Source organism: Coloeus monedula (genome assembly GCF_965178545.1).
Source record: "Coloeus monedula genome assembly, chromosome: 1".
NCBI lineage: Eukaryota > Metazoa > Chordata > Aves > Passeriformes > Corvidae > Coloeus > Coloeus monedula.
The window spans coordinates 116,060,952-116,086,121 of NC_138781.1; the positions used below are offsets into that span (position 1 = coordinate 116,060,952).

General features: G+C 38.7%; 1 protein-coding gene across 3 annotated transcripts in view; it reads right to left on the bottom strand.

Moving 5' to 3' along the window:
• NOL4 (nucleolar protein 4) overlaps positions 1-25,170 on the bottom strand; it is a gene marked incomplete at both ends in the record, with an annotated part of 189,620 nt that overhangs the window by 16,611 nt on the left and 147,839 nt on the right. For all 3 annotated transcript variants that reach the window (XM_082290279.1, XM_082290278.1, XM_082290280.1), the window contains one exon: positions 17,312-17,425. In XM_082290279.1, coding sequence (XP_082146405.1) covers positions 17,312-17,425 — 114 coding nt within the window. The remainder of the gene's footprint in view (positions 1-17,311; positions 17,426-25,170) is intronic.

The window sequence follows — 25,170 nt, forward strand, 5'->3', positions numbered from 1 at the left end:
AGAAGTTTTTAACTGGGAAGAAACTCAGAAGTTATATCACAAGACACCCTGCTGAATCCACAGAGGATTATGGGGCTGGGAGTTGTCTTCCCATCTCAGTTTTTGCACAGAGAAGTGGCTGCCAGGGTAAGAAGCCATCATCACCTGCACGGAGTAAGGTATTTACGGGAGGATGAGCCACATGAATCCTGGCTCCCACTGAAGGGCCCGGAATCTGGCCCCTTCTTAGACACCTGTCAATCTGCTGTTGCCAGGACCAGATTGTGTACACCTTGTGCTCCGTCTTTCCAAAATCCCTGAGATCTCACCCCACTCTCTTTGCTTCTCCAGTCTCCTCTTCTACCCTCCCTTTCAGTTTCAACCTTCTTGCCTAGCAAATCCTAATCTCTTCTTCCCAAAAAAGTCTCTTGATGACAGATACCTGAGCGGCTTCAACAACTCAAGGCCTTTTGTTTCCTTGTTTGTATTTAATCAGTGTTACATCTACTGATGGTCCTATTTGAGATTTTCCCTCCATCCTCAGACTCCTATCAGTGTCCTAATCCCCAAAATCTTGTCCCACAGGGAGCAAAGCCAGGTTCCATAATAAGCCAGAGCAGCTCCTGTTTTCCACTCACATTATTTCTCATTAGTAGTATCTGATCCTCTTTCATCACGAGTTCTTTAATCCACCTGGCCAGTTTCCATCACATTGCCAGCCTCAGCTACTCACTCAACTTCCTCATCCAACCCCATCTCATAATGTCACTTTCCCTTCATCCCTTGTTTTCACTGCTCCTGTCAACCCTCACAAGGCTCCAGCCCCAACACTTTTCCCCTCCTTTCTGCACTGAGATCAGATTCACGGTCACACCCACTAAAATTTGAATAATCTGGGAACCTATCAACTAAAATACTTTGATTGCATAAGCACGTACATCCAGTGTCACATCCTTGGTATAAATGACACCACTATATTGTCAAGAGCAAACACAAAACCTTTTTTTTTAAGGAATGGTAAATACACCTAAGGATCAAACTATCTTTACAGGACAAAATTTTCCTTGTTCTTGAAAGTGGCTGTAATTATCTCTGAAAGAGCTCAATAGATAGAAGCCATACAGAACAGCAAATGTAATCCCTGTGGGCTGAAGGTCATGAAGTTATCACTGAACTGCAAACCTAGTATTGTAATGGGAAATGTCAAGTAATCTTAATAAGTGATGATTCCACCAACTGCTTGGATGACACACACTATTCTGACAGAACACTGGACTTTTATTAGCTTTAATTACATTAAAGTAACTCTCTAGTGTTTAACCCATCTTTTAATTTTATGACCAATATCCTGGAAGCCTGGACAGCTAAACACTTTGGCACATCACAGTAGGTTAAATTTTTCTTTAATTCTGACGTAAAGGCTGTTGACTCAGTGGGCTCAGCAATAGTGGAAATGGCATTTCTGCAAATGATGGATGCAAGTTTTCACTTCAGTTTTGGTTTCCATTCCACATTCTTTCTCCCCTCTCCAGTTGCTAAGGTTTGTGTTGGGATTACTACTAAATAAACTACACTAAATAAAGCCTGTTCAAGACTAGCGAGGCTTGGACAAAAAGCAAATAGGCCTACATAATTCATGGTTTCATAGGCCTACACAACTTCCTAAGTTTGAAATCCAAATGAAGCTACACAGTAGTCCTTTGCATTGGCTGACCTTCATATCTGAAGTACTGAATATTTATAGTCCTGTAAAAGGACATCTTTTAATATTGTAGGATATGCTTTTACAGCTGTAAGCTCAGCATGAAGGCAATGTAAGGCTAGGCCAGGAGGAGAACTTCTGTGTCCAGAAGCCGATCTAAGAAAAGATACTACCTTCCCCAGAAAGCCTTATTTCTTTTACAATGGAATGGACAAAAGCCAGATTTTCAGTTAAGTCAGCAGAGTTTCAGTATTCACAGTGAGAAAAGCCAAGCATTTGCTACGGCCTCTGGTGGATTTGCACATAGAAATGTTAACCCATGTGACGTATTTGCCATGCACCATCATGCCTTCTTACCTCAAAACTATTTTGAATAAAGTTCCACGAAATTTCCAGTCCCTAAATTGAGGGATTAGTAATAAAAAATTAACATCTACTTGAAATTTCAACTTGCTCTCCCAGATCCATAGCTGAAATCTGAAAAATGAGTGCTAGAATCTTATAGGCTCTTTAGGAAAAAAATTAAAACATAACACAGCTATATTTTATTTGTGGGGAAGAGTTCTTCTCTGATAAATTTTCAAGACTCATACATATATTTATATTTATATCTATATTTGTCACATAATATCTCTCCATGGGTATTTCTCCACCTCTCAGGCTATTCACAGTATTCCTTAAAATGATGCAGCTATTGACAGTCCCAAAACCTGGTGTCCAAAATCATTTGAACAGATAGATATAAAAAAACTAATTGCACCTTTAGACAGATTCTTTCCTCTTTAAGTTTAGCTGTCCTTCAAAACAGCATTGATAGATTTATGGATGAAGTCTATTACAGTCAGCAGAAAGGCCCTTGAGATTTTACCCAGAAGTACTAAATGCAAATTTGAGCAAGCTGGCAAAAATAAAACATGAATTAAAGTTCAAACAATATCACAGAACTCATGCCAGATATTCCTTATTCCTTCCATGTTCCTAAACATGAGAAATGTTTTGATAGTTCAGGAGTGGACTTAGCAGTGAAACTGAGAGGGACATAATTGCTGTTCTTGGGTTTGCACACTATGTCTTCTCTTGTAAGGAGCAGCTGGGGGATTGCACAGTTGCTTTCCACTCTCTCGTTATCAGATCTAGACTATGCTTTTCTCTGCCACTCTCTCTGCATTATTTTCTTCACTTTTACTTACTTAAATCAAGTTTGTCTAAAAAATGAGAAAGCCCATTCTTGTGTGACATGCTACTCAATTTGTAGCTCAGTTGGAGCTGGGTATTCCAGCTAAGCTGAACACTCATGCTTTAGCTGTGAGTCTATCATCTCATCATTACATGGAGAGCACATTAGTCTCAGAGTAGAATTTTCTGGCCTGAAAACATGAAAAAGTGCTCCTAGCCTGCAGAGGCAACTGTAATGAACATGTTACTGCCAGAAGTCTAGGTATTAATGATGATTTTGCTTTGAAGTCTAGTTTCAAAATTTTTTCATACTTCAGATAAAAAACCATAAATAGAATTTTTTATATGGTGATGAAATATTGATATGGTCTAATTGAATCAAATTGAGTGTAATACAGAGTCCAGTTAGGCATCGAAACTGCCTGGAATGCCAATAGTGATGTGGAAACTTGAAGAGTGCCTATCAAAGTGTTAAGTTAGCTGCCAGCAGCTCAAAGACCTCCAAACTGTCCTCCTGACACAGGGTATAGAGCCAAGAAAAGAAAGCCATGCTTCAGCTTCAGATTAGAAGGGCAGTAGGTTCCTTTTGCTTTCAGATTATTAACACCGAAATGAACTGTCAGCATCAGGGTTGTCACCAGGCATCAAAAACAACATCAGCTAGCGTTCAACAAGAAATGAAAGCATGAGACTGACATGGAAAAAGAAAATCAAAATAAAAAGGTGCTATTGCATAGAAGAGAGATAAATGAACTCCAGCCTTCTGCATTTCTGATAGAATGACACATGATCTATAGACTGCCATGGGTATGTTAACCCTAAATAAAAGGTTGGTGTTTTCACATGGCAGCATTTGAGTCTGGTTTTTTCACCACTGCCACTTCACCTGCAGTACAGAAAATATCCCTTGGCAAGAGGTATTGCATGACTGTTGCAAGGAGCTGTTGGAGAACCACTTTTGTTGGAGCACTACCTATGGCAGAGGGCTCACTGTTCATAGCCTGTCAGCTTTAGCCAGTTCATTATCCCCTGTGATAGTAGAAGTGCAACATGAGCTTTCAGAGGTCACCAGTGCTGCTGGTTGAGCATGAACACATCCATGAACATGGATGAGCTACTCCTACACTTTAGTTAACTGTGATGCATGCTCCCTGGGGAAAGAGAAACTGTGTTCTACTAAAGGACTGTTTTTCTCTGCCCAAATGGAAAAGGATAGCCTTTATCTTTTCCTGTGACCCTTAAGACAAATTTACTGGTTTTTAGTGAGGTTCTAGAGAGTTGATTTTTGAATGTACTCTCCCTGGTGTGGTTTTTTTCCCATCAGGAACAAAGGAATATTGAAAAGCATAACTTCAGTGTAGCAATCCCATTTGAGGTCGACTAATGGTAGAAAGCATCCTTGCAAGTTAATTTTCTCTATAGCTCCTGCTGTTCTTGTCTTAGGTTGCAGTTACCCCCATTCATAAACTATTTCATAAGTTATGCTGCTTATACTCTTTATTTTTCTAGATATTTTAATATATTAAATAATTTAGTTATAATTTAGGTATTCCACCAGTATTAATTGAAAGTTGTCTCAATATACAAGACAGATGCATAGTGCAAGACCACACAGTGCACCCCAGTGTGTGCACAGTAGTCATTTCCTCAGTGCAAATTTAAATCACATGTCCAACAACGGCTGGCACCATGTTGCAACCAGCTACAGACATGTAAGAGGCAGGACTGGGCCTGGTTGAATATAGGAATTGTGCCAATGCCTTTAAGTTTTGGCAAAATTCCTATGGGTGACAGTGTATTTCACAAAATACACGTGACATTTCCTATGGAGAAAGCAGTACAAATTCAGACAAAGGTGGTATGCAAAGAACAGAAGAGTCTTCAGCCACCATTTTCTGCCTTGCAGAGGAAGACAAGAGGAGGGAGGGCAAGTGGAACCTTTTTCCTCCCTGTTGTACCAGCAGAGGGAAGAGATTTATTAAGGCCCAGGCCTCATACAGAATTTCTTCCTCTTAGGATAGGCAGAAAACAAAGGCAGACTTTTACTCTGACCTAAAGAAGAGCACAGCATGACCCTTGCCTTGGGCCTTATGGTAAGTTATTGATTGAGGCTTTGTTTTTTAGTAGTCAATCTTGAGAATCCCCACCTCCTCTATTTACACCTTCCTACCCACTCCCAGCTCCCATTTTCCTTTAAAGGAAAGCAAGTTTCCCTTGGAAGACTACAGCAATTCCTTCAGCCTCTGACACAGAGGATGGGACCGGGGAATATGAAAGGATTCTTTCCTTCCCTGTGTCACCTCCGTTGAGTTCTCAGCCTAAGATCATTCAGGACGCAGGACCACGGGTACAGGTTTGCTAAACCTCTTTCCTGAGAGATTTCATTTGGTACATGCCTGATCACAAAAGTGAAGCACTGCATAATGAACTCCAGGGCCTAGGAAGCCCCTGCTGGAATTGGATTAGCAAAAAAGCTAGAGAAAATGAAGGTAAAACTTCAGGGAAAATGAAGTAGAGGTTATGTCACATTTATTCTCGTCTTGCTACATAAACCCTCCCAAAGCCAATTCCTTTGCAGAGGCCAGCACCTTGCCAAAGACCATGGCTACTGATCATTTTTGCTGCTTCTTTATTGACAGGCAGTACTAATGGAGGAGTCTGAACATCTGACTTTTCTTCCAAACGAGAAACAACATAAACTGTAAGAAAACAATGCCCTCCTCTCCCATCCCAAGAGCGGTTTTGCCTGCAGGTAATGGTGCTGAATGAATCAATGTATTACTGAAACTGATGGGTGATGACAAAGGCGTAGCAGTACTTACTGCTGAACCAGAAATATGCAAAGCAAGAGAAATTCCTTCTTTGCAGTATTCCTCCCATTCAGAACAAGCCTTGCTGTGCCTCAGGCAGCTACACTTTTATGATCACAATCAAGCATTTTTCTCTGCGCTTTTCATGCTTATGTATACCGTCTTAGAGAAATTATCTCAGTGAAGCACTCCTGCAGGAGTTTCTTTCCCCCCTTGCCAAAATGCCATTTTCCAGTGACTGTGATGGGCACCACTTTCAACTGGGAGAGATCAGCATTACTGCATTCAGTGCGGGAGGACTGTGGCACCAGAGCACCAACAGAGAAAATTTTTAAACTTATGAATCAAATGTTTAGGAAGCACACAAGGGAAAGCGTGTGGGAGTACTGGAGCAATGCTTGTGCCAGCTTTGCAGATTTATTACTACAATATCATCATGGTCAACATAATTAAACCTCCCACTATAGGTCTCTTCATCTACTGCACTACAACTGGTATCACTCCCACCACTGACAGCGTATTTTGTTGACACAAAACAGTTTTCCATGCTCCTGCCAGATCAGGGGTATGGAGATGCAACCACTGAAAAAGGCTTTATGGAAAACTATGGGGTACGATTTGGATTTTGAGTGATTCTTCCTATTTCTCTTCTGCTCCAGGCTTTCTTTTAATATTACATGTATTGGAGTGTGTGGCAGGAACAATGGACCTTTATGTTAGCTAGATAGGCACTTTATGTTAGATTCCAAATTAAATTCTTCTTCATTTAGAAACGGAAGACATCCTAGACATGAAGCATTTGAGGTCAATGCTGAATTAACTTCCTCACTTTCAACTAATTAAAAATGTCTGTGTATTCCGCTTTGAAATGGAAAAAAAGTAAGCCCGCTGGAGATTCCATCATTTTGCTTCCACAGATAAATTATAGTGGAAGTTACAGATCTTCTAAAAAAACCCCATAACAACAAACCTCAGTTTTCTTGTCTGTTAGAGAGTGAGCAATTACTTTTTTGCATTCACTTAATGGTTGGCTCTTTTCAAAGGTACGTTAAGATTATTTTAAAGATATTTTACCCTGTGTTTAATACATTTGAATGCCAATTATTTTATTTCAAATATGCATTAAAACTTGAACAGCATGTTCTAGAACAGCAAATTCTTTCTATGAATACAATTGAGGGTATCTGTTTATAAATACTGTCTCAGGTACAACTTAACTTCTACAATTTAAAAAAAGTCTTTTAAAAATAAATGGTATTAAAAAAACCCAAACAAGCCTCACCTCCACACCCTGTCTCCAACTATTTAGTAGAAGAAGAAGAAGAATATTTTGCTACAGAAGAAGACTTGCTCTGCATTTTTTATAGAACTTGGCACACATCTTTTAAGTTCAATACTGTGAGGGTCCTGTATTTTAAAAAATTAAGTAAATAAGAAGTGATGCTTGGGGCATGGCATTTTGATTCCATAATCGTTAAGCCAAGGTAGCATATGCCATTGGAAGAAACAAAGACATGAACTTTGACTGGCCTTTGGAGGACACACTTTCTGATTTGCTTTATTAATGGAGACAGTAAAACTGAAGCTAAATGTGAAATACCATGAGTAATAAGCATGAAATATGTGTACTGCAGTGCAAATCTGTTCCCCAAATATTCTCATTTCAGGGGAGAATTCTTTTGGCACAATGCCTGGGCTTCTGGCCACAGCCTGCTTGGCTGCCTTGTCCTGTGCCTAGCCTCTTTAGCAGCTGGTGCTGCTCCCAGGCACTGCATTCAGCTCCTGCTCCCACAGCTTATTATAGGTTTAATTTTTTTCTTAAAAAAATATGTTTCTAAATTTAGTTTAGGACATCAAGCCAGTTGTTGAATCACAAACATGTTCCTGCTACCAAACATAAGCAGTCTGTGCATACACTTCTACATGTATTTTCTGTGGGCAGAACTGCACTTTCTAATTGAGGAATACTTCTGAATCCCTTGTGCAGCTGATGTTTGGAATTTAGGAGTAATTTATGACTCTTTAAAATCTTTTAAATCTTACTAGCTCAATAATCAAAACCAGAATATGCCTCTCTTGAAAAATAAGGTTTTGCTCACGCACACTGGCTTTGCACTGACTTCATTAAACTAGCCCAAACTCTGTGTGATAATAGGGATTTACTCATCAGAAACATTATTCCCTGCCTGTGCTGTGGGCAGGAGGGTGTGTGCAATGAAGTCATTAGCTAAACACAGGAAAAGAAAGACATACTCGTATCTATGACAGAAATATCTGACAAGCCAGAAAATGTTTCACATTTAATATCTTCCTGCCATATGAAAGGAAAGGGTAAGTGAAAAGCTCTCTATTCCTGGCTTTTAAGGATGGAGCAGGAAGAACAGAAGCCCTGACTCTAAAACCTCCGTCTTCAGACCTGAATAGAGAACTGCTATATCTACATTTCCACTGGCCTTTCCTTTTCTGCATCCTTGACATAAAATGGATGTTAAAGACACCTGGAAGAAAGCTGTTCCCAACCCTGTTCATTTTCATTCCACCTATGGTAGGAAGGGGGATAAGATTGCTCAAAAGTTCCTGTCCAAGAAACAACACAACATTCCATTTTTGAGCCTTCAGTTTTATCAACCTCCAGAATAGAAAACTTACACTGACATCAATTTTACTTCACATTCAAGATCTTATAGCATCTTAGGGTGCTTTAAAGTGTATTCTGGAATCAGCAGCTTGAAATTCAACTACACATGAAATTCAGCACAAAGAACCTGGAAAAATACAGCATTTTCTAATTTAATGATCTCTGTGTTGAGGTGAAAAATTATCTGCTCACCTTGGGGCCTCACTGAAAATTCAAGGCATGAAATTATTTGCGATTGCATGCCTTGCACATTATTCCTTTCCATTGCATGTAGCAAATTTAATATAGGTTGGTCTGGAGTGTGGAGGGAGGGGGGCTGCCCTGCGATACTCGGCATCCTCTCCAGCTGTATCTGCTAATGACAGAACCCTATCCAGCACTGCTGAAACCAGGAATTTTGCCACTGACTTGAAAGGCAGCAGGATTTAAAATTACAATGCATACCACTTATTTTCTTCCCCTTGACAATATGGCCAGTGCATTCTGGGTAGGAAGCTAAGCTTCCCCATGCTTGTACATAATTTGATCTCCTGACAATAATCCACATGCAGCTAAACGGTGCCTGCATAACATTTTTTGCCTCAGTGGTTAAGGCATATCATTTGGAACCACAAAAACAAACCAAAGACCAACCTAGAAGCAAAATAATCAGTAGGTGGGGAAATGATGGAAGTGAACAAGGCCTGAAATGCAAACTAAAATGTGGGTACCCAAGGACATTACAGTCATCTTAGTGATCATTTTGAAAGCAGATAAAAAAGGATAAAGTACTGAAGTACAGAAGTAATTCTGATCCCTGTTAAATACTAAATCACAAAGAGATGTCTGAACACAAAAAGCTATTATTAATAGAGCTTCTGTAGTACAAGAGGCATTGAGCTCTTTGCAAGTTAAGTGACATTTGCCTCTTGTGGATTTTGGGATTCCAATTTCTATTTGTTTGCTTTATGTTAAGTGAACCATCTGCTTCCTTTTGCTCTTTTCTAAGACTCCACAAGCCTCCCATTCTGAAGCAATAATCACTTAGAGCTGGAATTTTTCAGGTCTTATGTAAAAATACAGCAGAGGTAGGACATGGCCCTATCCTTCTGCACAGCTGCCACTTGGATGAAGAGTCCTTTTTTTCCATCCTCTAGAGCAAGTTAATCTGTGAAACCCAAGAAGAAGAGAACTCCTGATGCTTTCTCCTCCACCTCTTACAAGGATGTACAGTTGATGTGCTTTTCCTGCATACTGAATAGCTGTGGCAAGGACTCCACCACCCTGACACAAGACCACTTCTGTGTGCTCCTGCTGCATTTGCAGCTTTCCACCACAGCAGCACTGCCTCAGCAGGGCATCCTCCAGCATCAGCTGGGAGATATTTTTGCATGACTCTCTTTTCTGTAACCAATGTTGTCCAAATCTGTCCTATGCAACATATTGCCCTATATTGCCACTTTACAATATAAATAACAGAATATGATTTTTTCCTTCCTCCTGGGAGCTGCATTGATTAGGAAAGAGACAACATACATATGGGGACACAAATGCATGTCTTTCTTCCTTCATTCCTGCTCTCTGAAGGGTAATAGATGAAATAACTCCTCAGTGTCAAGATTTAGAAGCTGTGCATTAATGGGAAAATTCTCTTGGTCCTCCAAATATGAAGGTTTAAAAGTCTCTTACCCATCACTGCTGAAAGCCAGATACAGTGATCCTGCAAAAGAGGTCCATGCCCTTGCTGCAATTTAGATTTTAATTCATTTCTTCCAAAGCAGTTTCACAATTACCTATAATTTGTCCACCAGTAATTTCCTTCCTTCTTAATCAAAACACAAACTGCTCCTGGTCTGCAACAGCCAGACATTATTCTTGTTAATAAAACTGTGCTTGAAGAGTCTTTATGTCAACCCCCCTGTTACACGCAGCAAAACAGCTCTAGAAATTGTATGGAGGCAGATGAGTAACATCACCTCACAAACCTCAATTGCTTTAAAAATTTAGGAATTAGATATAAATAGAAGGAAACACCATAGCAGTGATTTTCTAGTGGCAGTACATGTGCACTTTTATTAACATTCAGATGTATTGCATTAGCACAGAACCTGTATCCAGTTCTGCAACCAGCACTTGTTTCAAGCTGCTCTATTCAGGTTGCTGCTGTGACAACTGTCCAGAGTCAAATGTTAGGTCAGCTCCCAGCATATGTGTCTAGGCCATAATTCATTTGTCAGAAATCTAATAGCCACCTATTCCTACTCCTCTAACAGCTAAAACCAATATTGTTAAAATTACTAAATGTTACAATATCCTTAACAGCCTATTCACTGAAAACTTTAGATTTTCCTTCCTTTTATCCCCCAAAACAAAAATGGCTGAGAAGGATGCATTTAAAGTGCCTATTTGTAGACTTACCACAGAATCACAGAATAAGCTGCAAGGGACCTATCAGGATCATCGAGTCCAACTCCTGGCCCTGCACAGTCTCTAAGAGTCCAAGAGTCTCACCACATACCCAAGAGTACTGTCCAAACACTTCTTGAACTCTGTCAGGCTTGGTGCTGTGACCACCTCCCTGGGGAGCCTGTTCCAGTGCCCAACCACCCTCTGGGTGAAGAACCTGTTAATAATATCTAACCTAAACATCCCCTGACACAACTTCAGGCCATTTCCTTGGGTCCTGTCACTGGTCACCAGAGAGAAGAGATCAGTGCCTGCCCCTCCTCTTGCTCTTGTGAGGAAGTTGTAACTGCAATGAGCTCTCCCCTCAGTCTCCTCCTCTCCAGGTTGAACAGACCAAGTGACCTCAGCTGCTACTCATACAGTTTGGGATCATTAAATTTTTTCTTCTTTGGGAGGTGGTTGTTGTCTTTCACTCCTCCACCACGATGATTACTGATATTTAATTTGGCTGGTTACAAGTCACAGCATAGAAAAAAATTATAGCTGTCATCATGATGAGAGGTTTCCTTAAAAATGCATTCAGTGTTTATCACAAAGAACTGCTTCATAGCATCATAGTGCACAATACTCTGTAAACAGAGACTCGCCCTTGTCAACTTGAAAAGCTCAAATAAACAAAGAATATTTTTTTAATTGAGGTTAGCACATCAAGTGAGTCGTATTGTGATGTCTGTACAGTGAATATATGAGGACAACATCTTTCTCAGACTATAAAGTTGTCTGACTACTGCTATTTTCATGTAGTCTCTGGAATGAAAGGAAACTGTACCTTTTAAACTCATATTTTTCAAAAAATGAAATGCAGAAAACCTTTTTCTTATCATGTATATTCTATAAAATACTGACAGACAACGATTCTGTGAAGACACTACTAATTTAAAAAGCACCAGTTCTGACTGAGAAATGCCTTTGTTAGGATGGGAGATATGTAAGATAACAAAGCTTTCATTTTCCTCTGAGCTTAAGTTTTTCTTAGGATCAACTTGTCATTTGCTGTGTAACTACAATAGAATCACACACTGCATGTCCAATTACTTCGGGCATAAGGATCAAAGAAGTGTATGCAGCTCCCTCCTTTGGCTGACCAAAAAATTGTGCATCTATTGCAGCCTTTCCATGACATTAGTCACTGGAGTCAAATGGCTAAAATGACATGGATTGAATCCAGGGGAGCATCCAGTCCACTGGCTTTGCAGCCATATGTGACCACTATTCTCCTATCTGCAAATATAACAATGTATTCTCAAAGGTCCAGATTCCTAACTGGTACAAATCAACATGTTGTGAATGAAGCAACATCAATTTTCTAAATGTCCTGGCTAACTGTACATGACACGTCCATAAAAAGGTTCATATACTTCTGCAGTCATATTACTCTGTGGTTCAGTTCTTTTCCTGCTTCCCTGTATTCATCCTCCCCTCTCATTCCCAAGTGCTGACATTTTGTCTTGATTGCCAAAAACTACTTTTTTCAATTAGAGAAAAATGCTCATTGATAAATTTTGCAACATGACAGCATACAAAAAAGTATAAATTCTAAAGAAATAAAAACAATTTAACAAAATGCAGCTGTTACAGAAAACACTTGTGTCCAAATGAAGGAGAAGGCATTTTTTCCTACTATCATTCTTAAGTGCTTTCCCACTGGTTCATCTTTAGAGAAAATAAAGAGGCAGGTCCTCTCACATACTGATGTATATCAATTATTATTTACTCTTACATCTTCCCTTGAAGACTTCTCATTGGTTTCTGCGGTTTTTTTTTACAGACAGAACAGTAGCAACACTTATCCACCTCCACTTCTCCAGAGTCCCATAGCCCAGCCCTGCTCCACACTGTTTCATGTGGTGGTTTTATAAAAACTACAGCACACACATACACCTGTTTGGAAGAAGCAGAGACTGACAATGGTTCAGCTCTTAAAATAAAACTTCCTGTGATCAACAACAGATTGAGCCTTATGACCAAGGTCTCTGGAGTGCATAAAGCAGGCATCCTGCCCCTCTGTTCACTGCCCAGGACATAATGACAGGATGACTTTTCCCAGATTTTTCTACTTATTTAACCATTCTTCTTTTGCCCAACCAAGACACAATTTGGTTTGTAAAGTGAAGGACATGGCAAAAGAAAAATGGCTATATTGTTCACCATATGCGATGAATACAAGTGAATAGGGCTGTATTTTAGCTCTACTTACTTTGTTTCAGTAGTTCAGAACCTCCACTTAATGCAACTGCTTCACACCAAACATTGCTATGGATCTAATAAGGATTATCCCAGGAGAACATCCAAAGAAGCACAGAAAATCCTAAGGATTCAGATAATGCCTCTTCTATCTCTCACTGAAGCAAATAATAAAAGGTTGATCCAATTCCTGTTTCTACATTTTTCATCAACTGTGATAAAAAAGTCTTTAAAATTCAAAAGAGTTACTCTTTTTCAGTATCCAGACTCAACATAGGTGATTTGGAGAGAGACACAAAAGCTCTGTATTTCTTCTGTACCAACTGCCTGATCTGGACTGTGAAAGATCAACCAAATCTAGCCCAGTGTCACAAGCATTTCACTGTTCAGCAGCACTAACAGTAAACTTAGACAACTTCAACATATAAATCTATAAAAATTGTGCAACAGAATAAATTATTTTTGCTACCAGGCAGAATTAAAAAGTGGAAGTGACAGGAGTCTTCAGCTGGGTAATAGGTATCAAATATATAACTTCTCAGCACTGAAGCTTCTGGCCAACCAACCAGTGCCTGATCTCAAGATAATGAAAATACACTGAAGCTTAAGAGAGCACTTGAGTAACATTTAACAAGGTCAGACAACCAAAGCATTACAGTCTGAGCTACCACAGCCTAGTAAATAGATTTATATTTCTCAAAAAGAAGTCTCACAAACTGACAATGCTTTTATTGTTGCAGTTTCCCAACAACTATGGGAAATTACTAGTTTCCTGAAAGACAAGAACACATTGATTTTCCCATTAAGAAATAAATTCCTAGCATGAAAAAAACAATGCTGAAAATAAGTCAGTGACGCCAGTGAGACCAGATTTCATTAACTTATTTTTAAAATTGGATTTTTGCTGGCAGAAATTTTCAGCCATCAGTTAGGAAATACAAAGATCATATAAGTGGAATTTAAGACATAGGTTGAAGGATGGTTTCTTCCTTATTCACACTTAACTTTATCACACTTAACACTGTGCCATGATCAGGGCTATATTAACCACTGCAGCTATCAGAAATACTTCTAGAAAGTAATCCATAGGATGAAGTATTTGTGTGTGCAGAGATACATACACACAAGGAGAGGTTTCTTCTGAAGAGAAAACAAATGGGTGCATGGGACTGTAGTTATATAAAGCCAATCCTTCACATTTAATACTTGTGAAAGAAACAGCAAATACTCATGAGCATGGCAAACACTATCTATTAAAAAAAAATGAGGTCTTAAAAGGGTCCCTAGGTTTGACTTTTAAGCTGCTTCTTTTTGCTGAGCAATAATTGAGATTATTTTTCATAAAATCGTTGCTAAAATTAACACTGTAGGCAAAAAACCTATTTAATTTGGAGATTCATATCATTTTAACAAATAGAGACTTCCATTAGGGACATACATGCAACAAACTCAGAATTTCCTACTTGGGGGCTGTGTTGTGCCAGCGAGAGAAGGAAAAATGGAGAAGAAAAGGAAAGAGCATAAACAAGAGAAGAAAAGGGGTTCAGTGGGCTGCAAAGTTTTATCTCAGCTTCAGGACTGGGCATAACACTCACTGTGTTCTTAATTAATTCATGGTTTATGGGTAATATTCTGAAAAACGTGGTGGTGGGGATACAAATTACAGAGACACAGAAACACAGAATCAATCAGGTTGGAAGAGCCCTCTGAAATCATTGAGTCCAACCTTTCACAAGAACATTACCACATCAATTAGACCATGGCACCAAGTGCCACATCTCACTTTGAGGCAGAGCACCTGTCTGGAGAACAAAAGGCAGAACTTCACTGTACTGCATGCAAGAATAAAGCAGCCTTTATGCAGTGCTTCCATTCAGCTCTGAGGGGAAGTGCTGAATGAGTGCTCTTGCCAGATCCTTGTAACAATCTATTTTCCAGGACTGTCTAATGCTTGCCCTCAATTAGAAGATCTCTTGATATAATTTATGAAGTGGCAATTTTCATTATCAAAATCTTATTTCCCCTTTTTCCCTCCCAAATTTTCACTGGAGTTCTCAAAGCCTGAATCTACCCAGTGGTATAACACCCAATTTTGAAAAAACAAGCTACTTTCTTTAATTTATATATATATTTTTAAGAGCTATGGAACAGCAAAACAACATCATGAACTGAAGTTTTCCAATCTTGCTCTGTTTAAGAAAAAAAATCTAATGAAAATATAACATTTTAGATATATGTAAGAAAAGTGAAGGAAATTGAATAGTAAGTTAAGCGGAAAAAATAGGAAGAGGAGCAGAATAGAACCCTTTTACCTATAAGTCACACGCTCTGGATGTGAGGATACAGACTCAGTTCCCATCTCAGCACATAAACTGAGCACACTAGTGTCCATTAAATACCACACTCAGAAATACTCCAGAATGCTTTGCTCTCAGTCTACTTTGTTAATGTCTCATCCTTGGAATAAATAATTAAATTTCAATGGGACCAGGGCTAAACCCAAGGTTTTCTACTTCTCTAATGACTTATCTATTCCACCCTGAAGGGTAAATTTCTCACTAAGTTTTATGAAGCTACCTAACACACACTGCCATAATTTTTTTCCAGCATGTTCAGCATATCTACTCAGCATATCTATCCTGAATTCACAAGTAGTTTTGCAAGCACCAAAGCTACACCAGCTCAGCTAATTTACTGCTTGCTGAATCAAATGGCTGGTGCTATTTGCAACTCCACTGCGTTCCCAGAACTCACTGGCAAAAAGGGGGAAGAGCTGAAGGAAGCAGAACCCAACACCCTTTGTTCATAGCCAGCTTTGCTACTTTAACATCACAGTTGCAATTAAGGTGATCATTTGGGACATATCCTGACTACAGGTTTTTAATTCTGTAACAAAAAGTAAAGAAATGCCTCTCCCCCCAAAGCTGTTACCAAATGCTTCTGTGATAGTAATACTACAAATAAAGGGGAAGAGGGAAGAAAAAAAACAAGCCTATTAATAGGCTTTTCTGAGTTCTGACTACAGTTTAAATATTGATCTTTGTTTCAACAGGTCTCTGGCTCCCTGAAGAGCATTATGGGAGTCTCATTCAAAACTCTGCCTCACCCTGGCTGGACCAAGGAATTGAGCCATTAGTTTTGTACAATGAAAGTAACTGATGTCTGTGCAAGTAATTTCTAGTTTCCCTTGGGCTAAGAGCACATTGACTTTGTAGCTTTTTTTAATTATTATTACTGAAAAATCAGAGAGCAAATGAAAGAATATAAAACCTGAATGAGCACCGCTTCTAAACTAAATTATATTTAATATTACAGTGCTTTGACATCCCATGTGATTTGTAAATCTTAAGGCAAATCTAGCACAATAATGAAAATACTAGCAAAAAATTATCACAGCAAAAAGAAATAGCAACATACACTCTCAGATCTTAAACTATCAATTTTGTAAGTACAGCAGTAGCAATCCTTTATACAGTTAGGGTATGACCTGAAAGAACTCAATAGACTATGCATAAAAGGAAAATGTTCTTTTAAAAAATGTTCTATTCCACAAAATAAAAGTTCATCTGCCATGACAGAAGCGTATTTTAGAACACCTGAGGTATCACTAAGATTTTTACTTTGCTACAATCATGAAGAGAAATAAAGCATAATAGTTTTTGCAATAAGAATGTTAGACATTCACTCTGTCTGTGGAGTGAGTAAATAATGAAAAAGCCTGGAATGAACTACCAGTTGGATTTTTTAAAAATGAGAGAAAACCTGTAATTTCCAGAAAATAAAAGGTAATAAGATTGTAACATGCACTAAAAAAGGTGAATAATCACACAAGAAAAAACATATCAGCTTTAAAAACTCACGAATAAGTTAATTGACAGCATTTTGTTATATAGCACAGCAACTTTTCTGTTTCAGGCAAATAGGTATTTTCAGACACTAACACTAATTCACCTTATATTTAAAATGCATACACATTTTGAAAGAGAATATGTGCACAAATAAACACACTAATTCATGGACACATGCACCATTTCTGTTATTGATGTACTTTATATACACTGTATGTTCTGTTCCTTTTAATTCTAGTATACAGATTACACATTATGCTCTGAAAATCCACAGCCATCAAAAAGTAGATATATAGCTTTATGCAGCTGGACATTACAAATATATTCTACACCCTCACACAGCTTATGTAAATATAGACAAAGACATGCTTGTGTATTCATTTAAAAAACTACAGCTTTTGTATTTTAATTAATCTTGCTAGCAAGAAGCATATAAGGGATTGCACCACCCTTTTGCCTGGCATCCTATGTAAATGAGTCCAGTGCATTTATAAATATGGATGTGGTAGACCCCCAAACAACACAGTACCTGCTGTCTATCCAGCCGCATCCTTTTTGCAGCATTTCTGCTTTCACTCTCACAGGCGGAAGCCAGGATACTCTCTGCAACTGCTGAAGTAAGGTGTGAGGGAATAGGTCGTGACTATGAAAGAGAAAAAGAAACACAGAAATTATTCCTAGCATAATCCACAACATCCTTTTTCAAAGCACACCATACCATCACCTAGGCAGGAAAGTCCGCTCATTGAAATGCAGTTTATACCAACAAAACAGGGAAATGGAACTCGCAAAGATGAAAAATGAAACTAGTTAGATGTTAAAGCTGCAGCTGATCCACAGATCCACGAGAAGCCCTTTCCCCCCACAGCTCTATTGTCCAGTGTGTTTAGTCTGGCTCATTAAGCTGTACTTTGAACAGACAGTGGCATATTCTCTGCGTTCCAGCAGCACCCTGGCCGTCTGATTCTTGTTAAGAAAACTGAAAGGCTTTTTATCCTGTACAGCATGTGACAGAGATGAGTAGTGTTTTTTTATAGTCATACAAAAAAAAAAAAAACAAAACAAAAAACCCCAAGTGATAGGGTTGAAACATCACTCAAAACCTAACAGATTGTCAGAACATTTCAGAGCAGCCTCAATCTGTAGTATATGAATATTTGCATTCCTTGCTGCAACATGACTGATGTGATTAAAACGACTTTAAAAAAAAAATCTGTTTTCCTTTTGATAATGCCAGCCTTCCAACACTCCAGATATTTTGTGGTTCAACTAGATATGGTTCATTTTTCCAGTTCAAAACCTCTCATTACTAATTTCATTGGATTTACATATTTTAGGTTAAAGGTGCAGTGAATCCCCCAAAAAGAAGGGAATAATAAAATCTTTTTTGCGTCATTGTTGATTATGAACTCCAGTATGATCTTGCCTACCATTTCATTAGGAAGAATATTTACACACCCTTTTTTTTTCCTGATTACATACAAAACAATCTTCCTGAAAGATGAAGCTCATAATTATCTTCTTCATTGATATACAAAGATATATCAGAACTACCAAGAAAATCAACAAAGAGGGGATAATAATAGAGATACTGATGTACGTGTAAGCCCATTACAGACACTGCAATTTACTGAGCCCAGTTCTGAATTTCCACAAATTTTCAAAGCTTCATTGAACTCAAATTTACATTTACTATGTATATTTTTACATACTGAAAGAGTGGCCATGTGTGAGGGAGTTTGGGTGTGTTTTTTTGCTTGGTTGTTTTGGGGGGGGGTTTGAAGGGTTTTAGTTTCTTACTCCCAAAAATATGGATATGAACCTGCTATGAAATGTCAATGAATTTTGGAAGAAAATTTGGAAGGTATTCCCATTCACTTCCTAGACAACCTTAAAACAAATTAATTATATAGGCTCAACTGATTTTATGGTTTTCATAACATTCCAGAAAGTATGGAGCCAGCCATTACCTGTGTTACATTTTTACCTTTAAAAATTAAAATCCATTTATTGACTTCGGATATGCTCTGCAGAAAGCCAGTTTTTAATCTGACACTCTACTTTCTCTAAAGCATGGGACCACAGTCTGTCTGGGACCAGAAGATGAACTAGCTTACAGAAATAGACAGGGATTTATGGGTCTTCCTCACTAGTGCAATAGGCTTATTTCTCCCCACGTATATGAGAACAAGCTTCCTGGCATCAGTATAAGAGCAGTGTAAGAAAGACAGCCAGAGGCTGCAATACTGCAATAAATTATACTTGGATTGATTTGACAGAACAAACTATGGAGCTTGTTTCCAGTTTTGAAAATAATTCAGTCTAAGAGATGAGGGACACTGATGCAAGCCCCAGTGTCGTGAGAGAAGTTAACATCACGTGCAGTACAAGCAGACACCTGACTCAGAGCTCCAGAGGACAAAGTCTTTGCAGAAGGGTTTCACTGACAAAGCATGATATTTATTACTCTGACTTCCTGGAATGGTGATGTTACTCTGAATTTGTTACTGCATCACACTAGATCCCTCACTGTGTTTGGTGCCCAAGTACCACTGTACATGCCACTGGTTTATGTATGTTCCAGGTGCACTGACTCTGTTGACTGCATGGAAGTCTCAGTGTGGTCCTGTAATAGTGGTCACACAATGTTCTTGAAAAATGGTGAGCAAATACCTCATTAATTTCTCCAGCTCAGGTCTTCAGCTAAAACTGAAAATCCACATCAATGGATTTTTAGAAGGGGATATATGAGCCAAAAAACCTAATGTTCTGACCGAAAAGTAAAATGAACACCAGTTCTTCCAGTTAATGTATTTGTCTATGGGAGGGAATACGTTTATGGAAGTGTTTTATAAAACAAAACATGAAATGTTATTATAAAAATCAAGCAGTTATCTTTTCTCTGAAAAGGCGTGTAGTGATCATGTGCTCACTATTGAAATATTGAACACAAGTTAGCACCTGCAAAATAGAAGTAATCTCTGGGTAATGGAGTATCTTCCTCTTGAAATACGCATTAACCCAAAATTTCTCTCACTCATCACTGCAGCTGGCTGTTGATATGTTCATGTCAAGAACTATCTAGAGTGAACCGCAGGGGAAACATGATGAATACATGGCTCAGTAACCTGGGGAGTAAAGTACTGCAACAAAGCACAGGAGAAAAATCACCTCCTCAAGGTTCGGGCTCTATCAACAGAGCACTAGTCTGGCATTGACTGAGAAGATGAAAACAGTCCTCTGTCACTAGGAGCAGAGCTGTTAAAAAGGAGATTTTCTGTTTCGTGAAATTCCATATGTGTAACATGTAAAAAAGATCAATTTTGAAAAGCTTTGCCTAAGAGAAAAAATTACTTTGAAATAACCACTTCTAAAAAATTGTTTTTAAATAAACTGAATTAGTATCTCCATCTTCTAAGCTCAGAAACCCCTTTCTGGCTTAGCTTAGCTTCCTTTTCCTCTCTACTTCTGATTATACACGATCTCTCTCATAACTACAGCTGTAAAACCAATTCTGTAAGAAGCTCAAATATCCCTGTTGGGTTCTGAACATCTCTCAATTCCCAATCTGAGGGGGAGACTCAAAGGCCTTGGGAAACATGGCAAAAGTGATATCATTCAATTTTGCAGAAGGAAGCCTGCAGATCTCAGCCAGAAGAGAATTTTGCAGGTTCCCAGGCTGCCCTCTGCAGAGCTGAGAGCTGAATGCTGGTTCCTACATGTTTGGAACTACAGCAGGAAATGTGGGAGACAAGGACAACTTTTTACAAGGCCATCCAGGCTGTCCACACAATCCCTGGATCCACAGCCTGCCCACTGAACTAGCAGAAAACCAGGTTTCATTTTATGGTAGTATGTCAAAATCGAAAACCCTTGACAAAATAGCATTTCTCAAAGAGAAAAAAACCAAAAAGACATTATTTAAAAATTACCAACCAGCTTTAGCTGTTTTTGAATGTGCCTAGTGTTTGAGGCATAACATTCACAGGCCCAATCTGGTATTTCTCTCACTTCACAGCGATGTAAAGCAGGAAATAACTATACTGCAACTAGCCATGTGTAAAACAACAGACAAGAAAAAGTCCTGTAAACTTTAGTCTACCAAAAGTAGCAAATCACAAGGCAGGATAACAGTTTTGTCATTTTGAACCAAGGATAGAGAGCAAAGACACATGTGACAATTTTATGGCAACTCTCAGGTGAAGAGATGAATAAAACTTAGAAGGAATCTGGTGAACAGTATAATACAGGCCTTCTGAGAAGACTGTCTGTCCATCACACAAAAGCAGTATACAGAATTGCTTTGTATTTACTTGGAAACATGATGCTGCTTGTGACTGCACTGAAGCAGGAGTCACATTTTGAACACGCATCCGGTTTTGGTTTTTACATCTTCTCAGCTGACACACAGCTAACATCCAGCCTCTAACACAACGTAGACAAAGAGCATTTTGACAAACCATGTAAGGAAAACCTGCTAGACTGCATGTGCACACGGATGCCTTTGTTTAAAACAAATTTTGAAGTGACTGACATTTAGGAAGTGGTTGGAATTCCCTCAGTGACCCATGGGAGATGACCAACCACCTTCAGTCCTCTCATACTTGAAACTATTTTGAGATCACCACAGAGCCTGTAGATGACAATGATGACAACAAAGCAACATGCACACTTAACCATCTTATTGGATATGCACTTTTGCATGCTTTCATAAGAATTATTTGTTCAAATTGATTTGAAGTTTTTATACACTCATCCCTTTTTCTCTTTCTGAAGAGTTTATAAACCATTGACAGATATAGTTTTGCAAGCTGCATAATGGAAAATCAAATTAGTCAATACTTCTGTCTAGTCTATAACTGCTGTTTTGCTTTAAAGTATGTTGAACCTAATGAATACCCTTCCATGACTTTGATGCTCTTTAGATCTGGGTATCAACAATCAAAGCATCTTACAACAAGCCTTTCTGGAGTTAGAGAGTAGTCCTGCAAGGCTGCTCATTTTTTAGTAGTTGAAATCAGAAATCCTTGGCCCAGTTCATCTAGAAATTAGGTCTCTTGGTATAATCTCTGACCCTTTAACAAAGAAGAGAAGAGATGTTCAACATGCTGTAAAATACACACTTTCACTATACCAACTGCAGTATCATCAAGCCTTCTGCTTAAAGTGAGGTACCTTTGCAGTATCTTCATGTGAAACACCAAATACCTTTTCTGGCATGGTCACACAGTTCCTGTATTTCTACACAGAATCTGAAAAAACTTCTATATTCTAATTTCATACGTACACTTTTGGCATAAATTTACCAATTATTGATATAATAGTTTGCTGACTATATTTCAGTCTAAACCACTAGGAGCAGTATATTCACTAAAAAGAATTTTGCAATGTACTGTACATGCTGTCCACCCGTGGTTAGAGATCCATTATCACTACTGTTACTAGCCTGGCATTTTTTTGATATCCAGTATAAATAAAAGCCAAAGTTGTTGCACAAAATTTTGGTCTACATACTTTTACCCATGTTACATTAGTCTGGCTCAATTCTGAAAAAATACAGCTATCTGTTTAGTCAGATAATGGGCACACATGTATGTTGCTGCCTGTTCCGAGCTTCCCCTCCCCCTCCCCAAGACAAGCCAGGACTTGCCTCTGCCATGTGCTCTGAACCCCTTTGTTCCAAGCGCGGGCAAAACCAAATGTAACTCAAACTTTTTAGCAGTGTCTGATTGGCCGGTCACCCCGGGTCCGCCCCCAGTCCTCCCCTTTCCCCTTCTCTGAATAAAAGAAGGACACAAGAGGGGGCCCACCCTCTTTGGCTTGCACCCTTTTTGTGAACATCTTGTCATCTGTTTCTGCTTGAAAGCTTCTAATTGCAGGAATTAGGCAAGCTGAAAGCTGTATTTCTCCCTCTTTGCTTCTGCTGGTGGTATCAGTTTTGCAGCTAATATTTGCCACTTTCAGAGCTACTGAAATGCTGGATTGCCCGTGCTACCTCTCTAGGCTGCCTATGGCTTCCTAAGTCATTGAACTACGAGCCTAGCCGGTAAAAAGCTGTAAGTACACCTCCTCACATGTACACCTGCTAAATGCCAGACATTATAAGTTGACATGAGTGCATAAATACTACCTTCTAGTTCAGGCAAATTAACACTGAAAATTACATCTTTCAGTAAAAGACAGTTGCAAACACATAAACATGCAAGTTACTTAATTTTCTTCATAGAGACCCTCATATAAATCATAGAATCATAGAATCATTTAGGTTGGAAAAGACCTGTAAAATCGAGTCCAACCATTAAAACAGCACTCCCAACTCCACCACTAAACCACGTCCCCAAGTGCCACATCCACACTTCTTTTAAATACCTCCAGGGATAGTAACTCCACCACTTCCCTGGGCAGTCTGTTACAATGCTTTGTCTTTGGATGAAGAAATTTTTCCTAATAGCCAATCTAAATCTGCCCTGGCACGAGTGCAGGCCATTTCTCCTACTCCTATTGCCTTGTACTTGGGAGAAAATATATGGATTCTAATATAAATGTGAGAATGAGGAAGTATTTTAACTATTACTCAAACTTGAAAAAAAATGGTTTAAAATTTTCCAAAGTGATTTGGCATCCAAAATTGAAGATAAATGCCTAAGATGCCTCACTGACAGTAACTAAATTTCTCCAAAGATACCACTAAGCACTTCTTTGCATGTTGGGCTCCCAAAAACTGCATGTCAGCTTTTTCCTCAGGTATTGCAAGACCAGCTCATTTCCAAAATTAAATACTGCAAATATGCCACAACTCTTTCATAATAAATTATTACGATCTAACACAATGTCCTAAAACACCCAACATATTTGTAACAGTGTACAATATCTAAATAGCACTTTTTCATAGAAAACATGTAAAATACGTTACAAGACAGGGAATACAGGATCTTCAAAGAAGAGTTTTTAATCAGAACAATGCAGTGAAATGTATGACAGAACTGTCCTACACAGCACAGTTGCAAAGGACTCAGAAACCCTTCTACAGAGTATTTTTGAATTTAAAGACTGAATGAAGTACAGTACTGCACTACACTGCATGTACTTTTTTACTGGTCACAAACTGGAAGAGGGTAGGTTTAGATTAGATATTTGGAAGAAATTCCTTACTGTGAGGGTGGTGAGGCACTGGACTGAGTTGCCCAGAAAAGCTGTGGATGCTCCATTCCTGGAAGTTTTCAAGGCCCGGTTGAATGGAGCTTTGAGCAACCTCCTTTAGTGGAAGGTGTTCCTGCCCACAGAAGAGGGGTTGGAACTAGATGAATTTTAAGGTCACTTCCAACCCAAGTTATTTTGTAATTCTATGATTCTGTGGATTGTCAGTACAGAATAGTGGAATATGAACAACTGGACTGGCATTTTAATGTCTGTAGCACTGCATTTCAGTCTGGGGTTTGATATATTTTGCTCAGTCTCACAGTCTTGTGATAAATACCCAATTGTAACACCTACCAAAGGATTCAATGAGATAACAGAAATATTTTCTTAAATGGCAGAAAAGGCATTTTGAAACATCTAGTGATGTTCAAATCCCTTTTTTAATTTTTCAGCTTTGAAATACATTGAACTGAAACACTGAGTGTTGCACCTAGGTTATGATGGCACCTAAATAAATCCATATATATCTTAACATATCCATATTCCTGTCAAAAAATTAAGCAAATGACTCCTTCCAATCAACCAACATGCTGCTGTTGCTGCTGTTATGTCTACGTAGGGGTCCAAGTTCTGATCTGCCTATTTAAGTGAGCGATTTCAGCAGGGCTAGTGGAAATTTTAAATGACTTATGTGAACAACAGCAAGAATATCCATCTGACTTTATTAACCTAAAAATCAAGTATTTTGTCTAAAGTAGTCATCCAGGCTTCTTTTTAGTTTCATTTTTAACTCATGAGACTGCTGGGGATGAACCTCTCCAGACTGGTTCAAAATCTTTTTCCAAATATCATGCCGTTTTTAAAGCTAACTTCTTCACATTTTGCAAGGTTAATGGAAGAAGTGTTACTTCTTCCACCACTCACTTTTCCAAAATTGCCTATACTTTCAAAAGTCATTAAAAAGTAAAAGCTATCTGAGGCAGATTTAGGAGGAAGTTCTCAAAAATCACATGAACATTCACTTAACTGTTCTGTGGCGAAAAGAAAAAAAAACCAACACATCTAAGAGCCTTAGAAAAACTGTTTCTAGAATATTTTTTCAAGACTATATGAGATCTAATGGTAAAAGTCAAAGTTTATCAGAGGGTAGCTTTGCCCTTTTTCAACCAAGTTGCCCATCAGACTTAAATAAGTTAACCACTATCAAACAAGGGTGAGGTGCTTGGAAAGGGGAGTGCCCAGGTGACA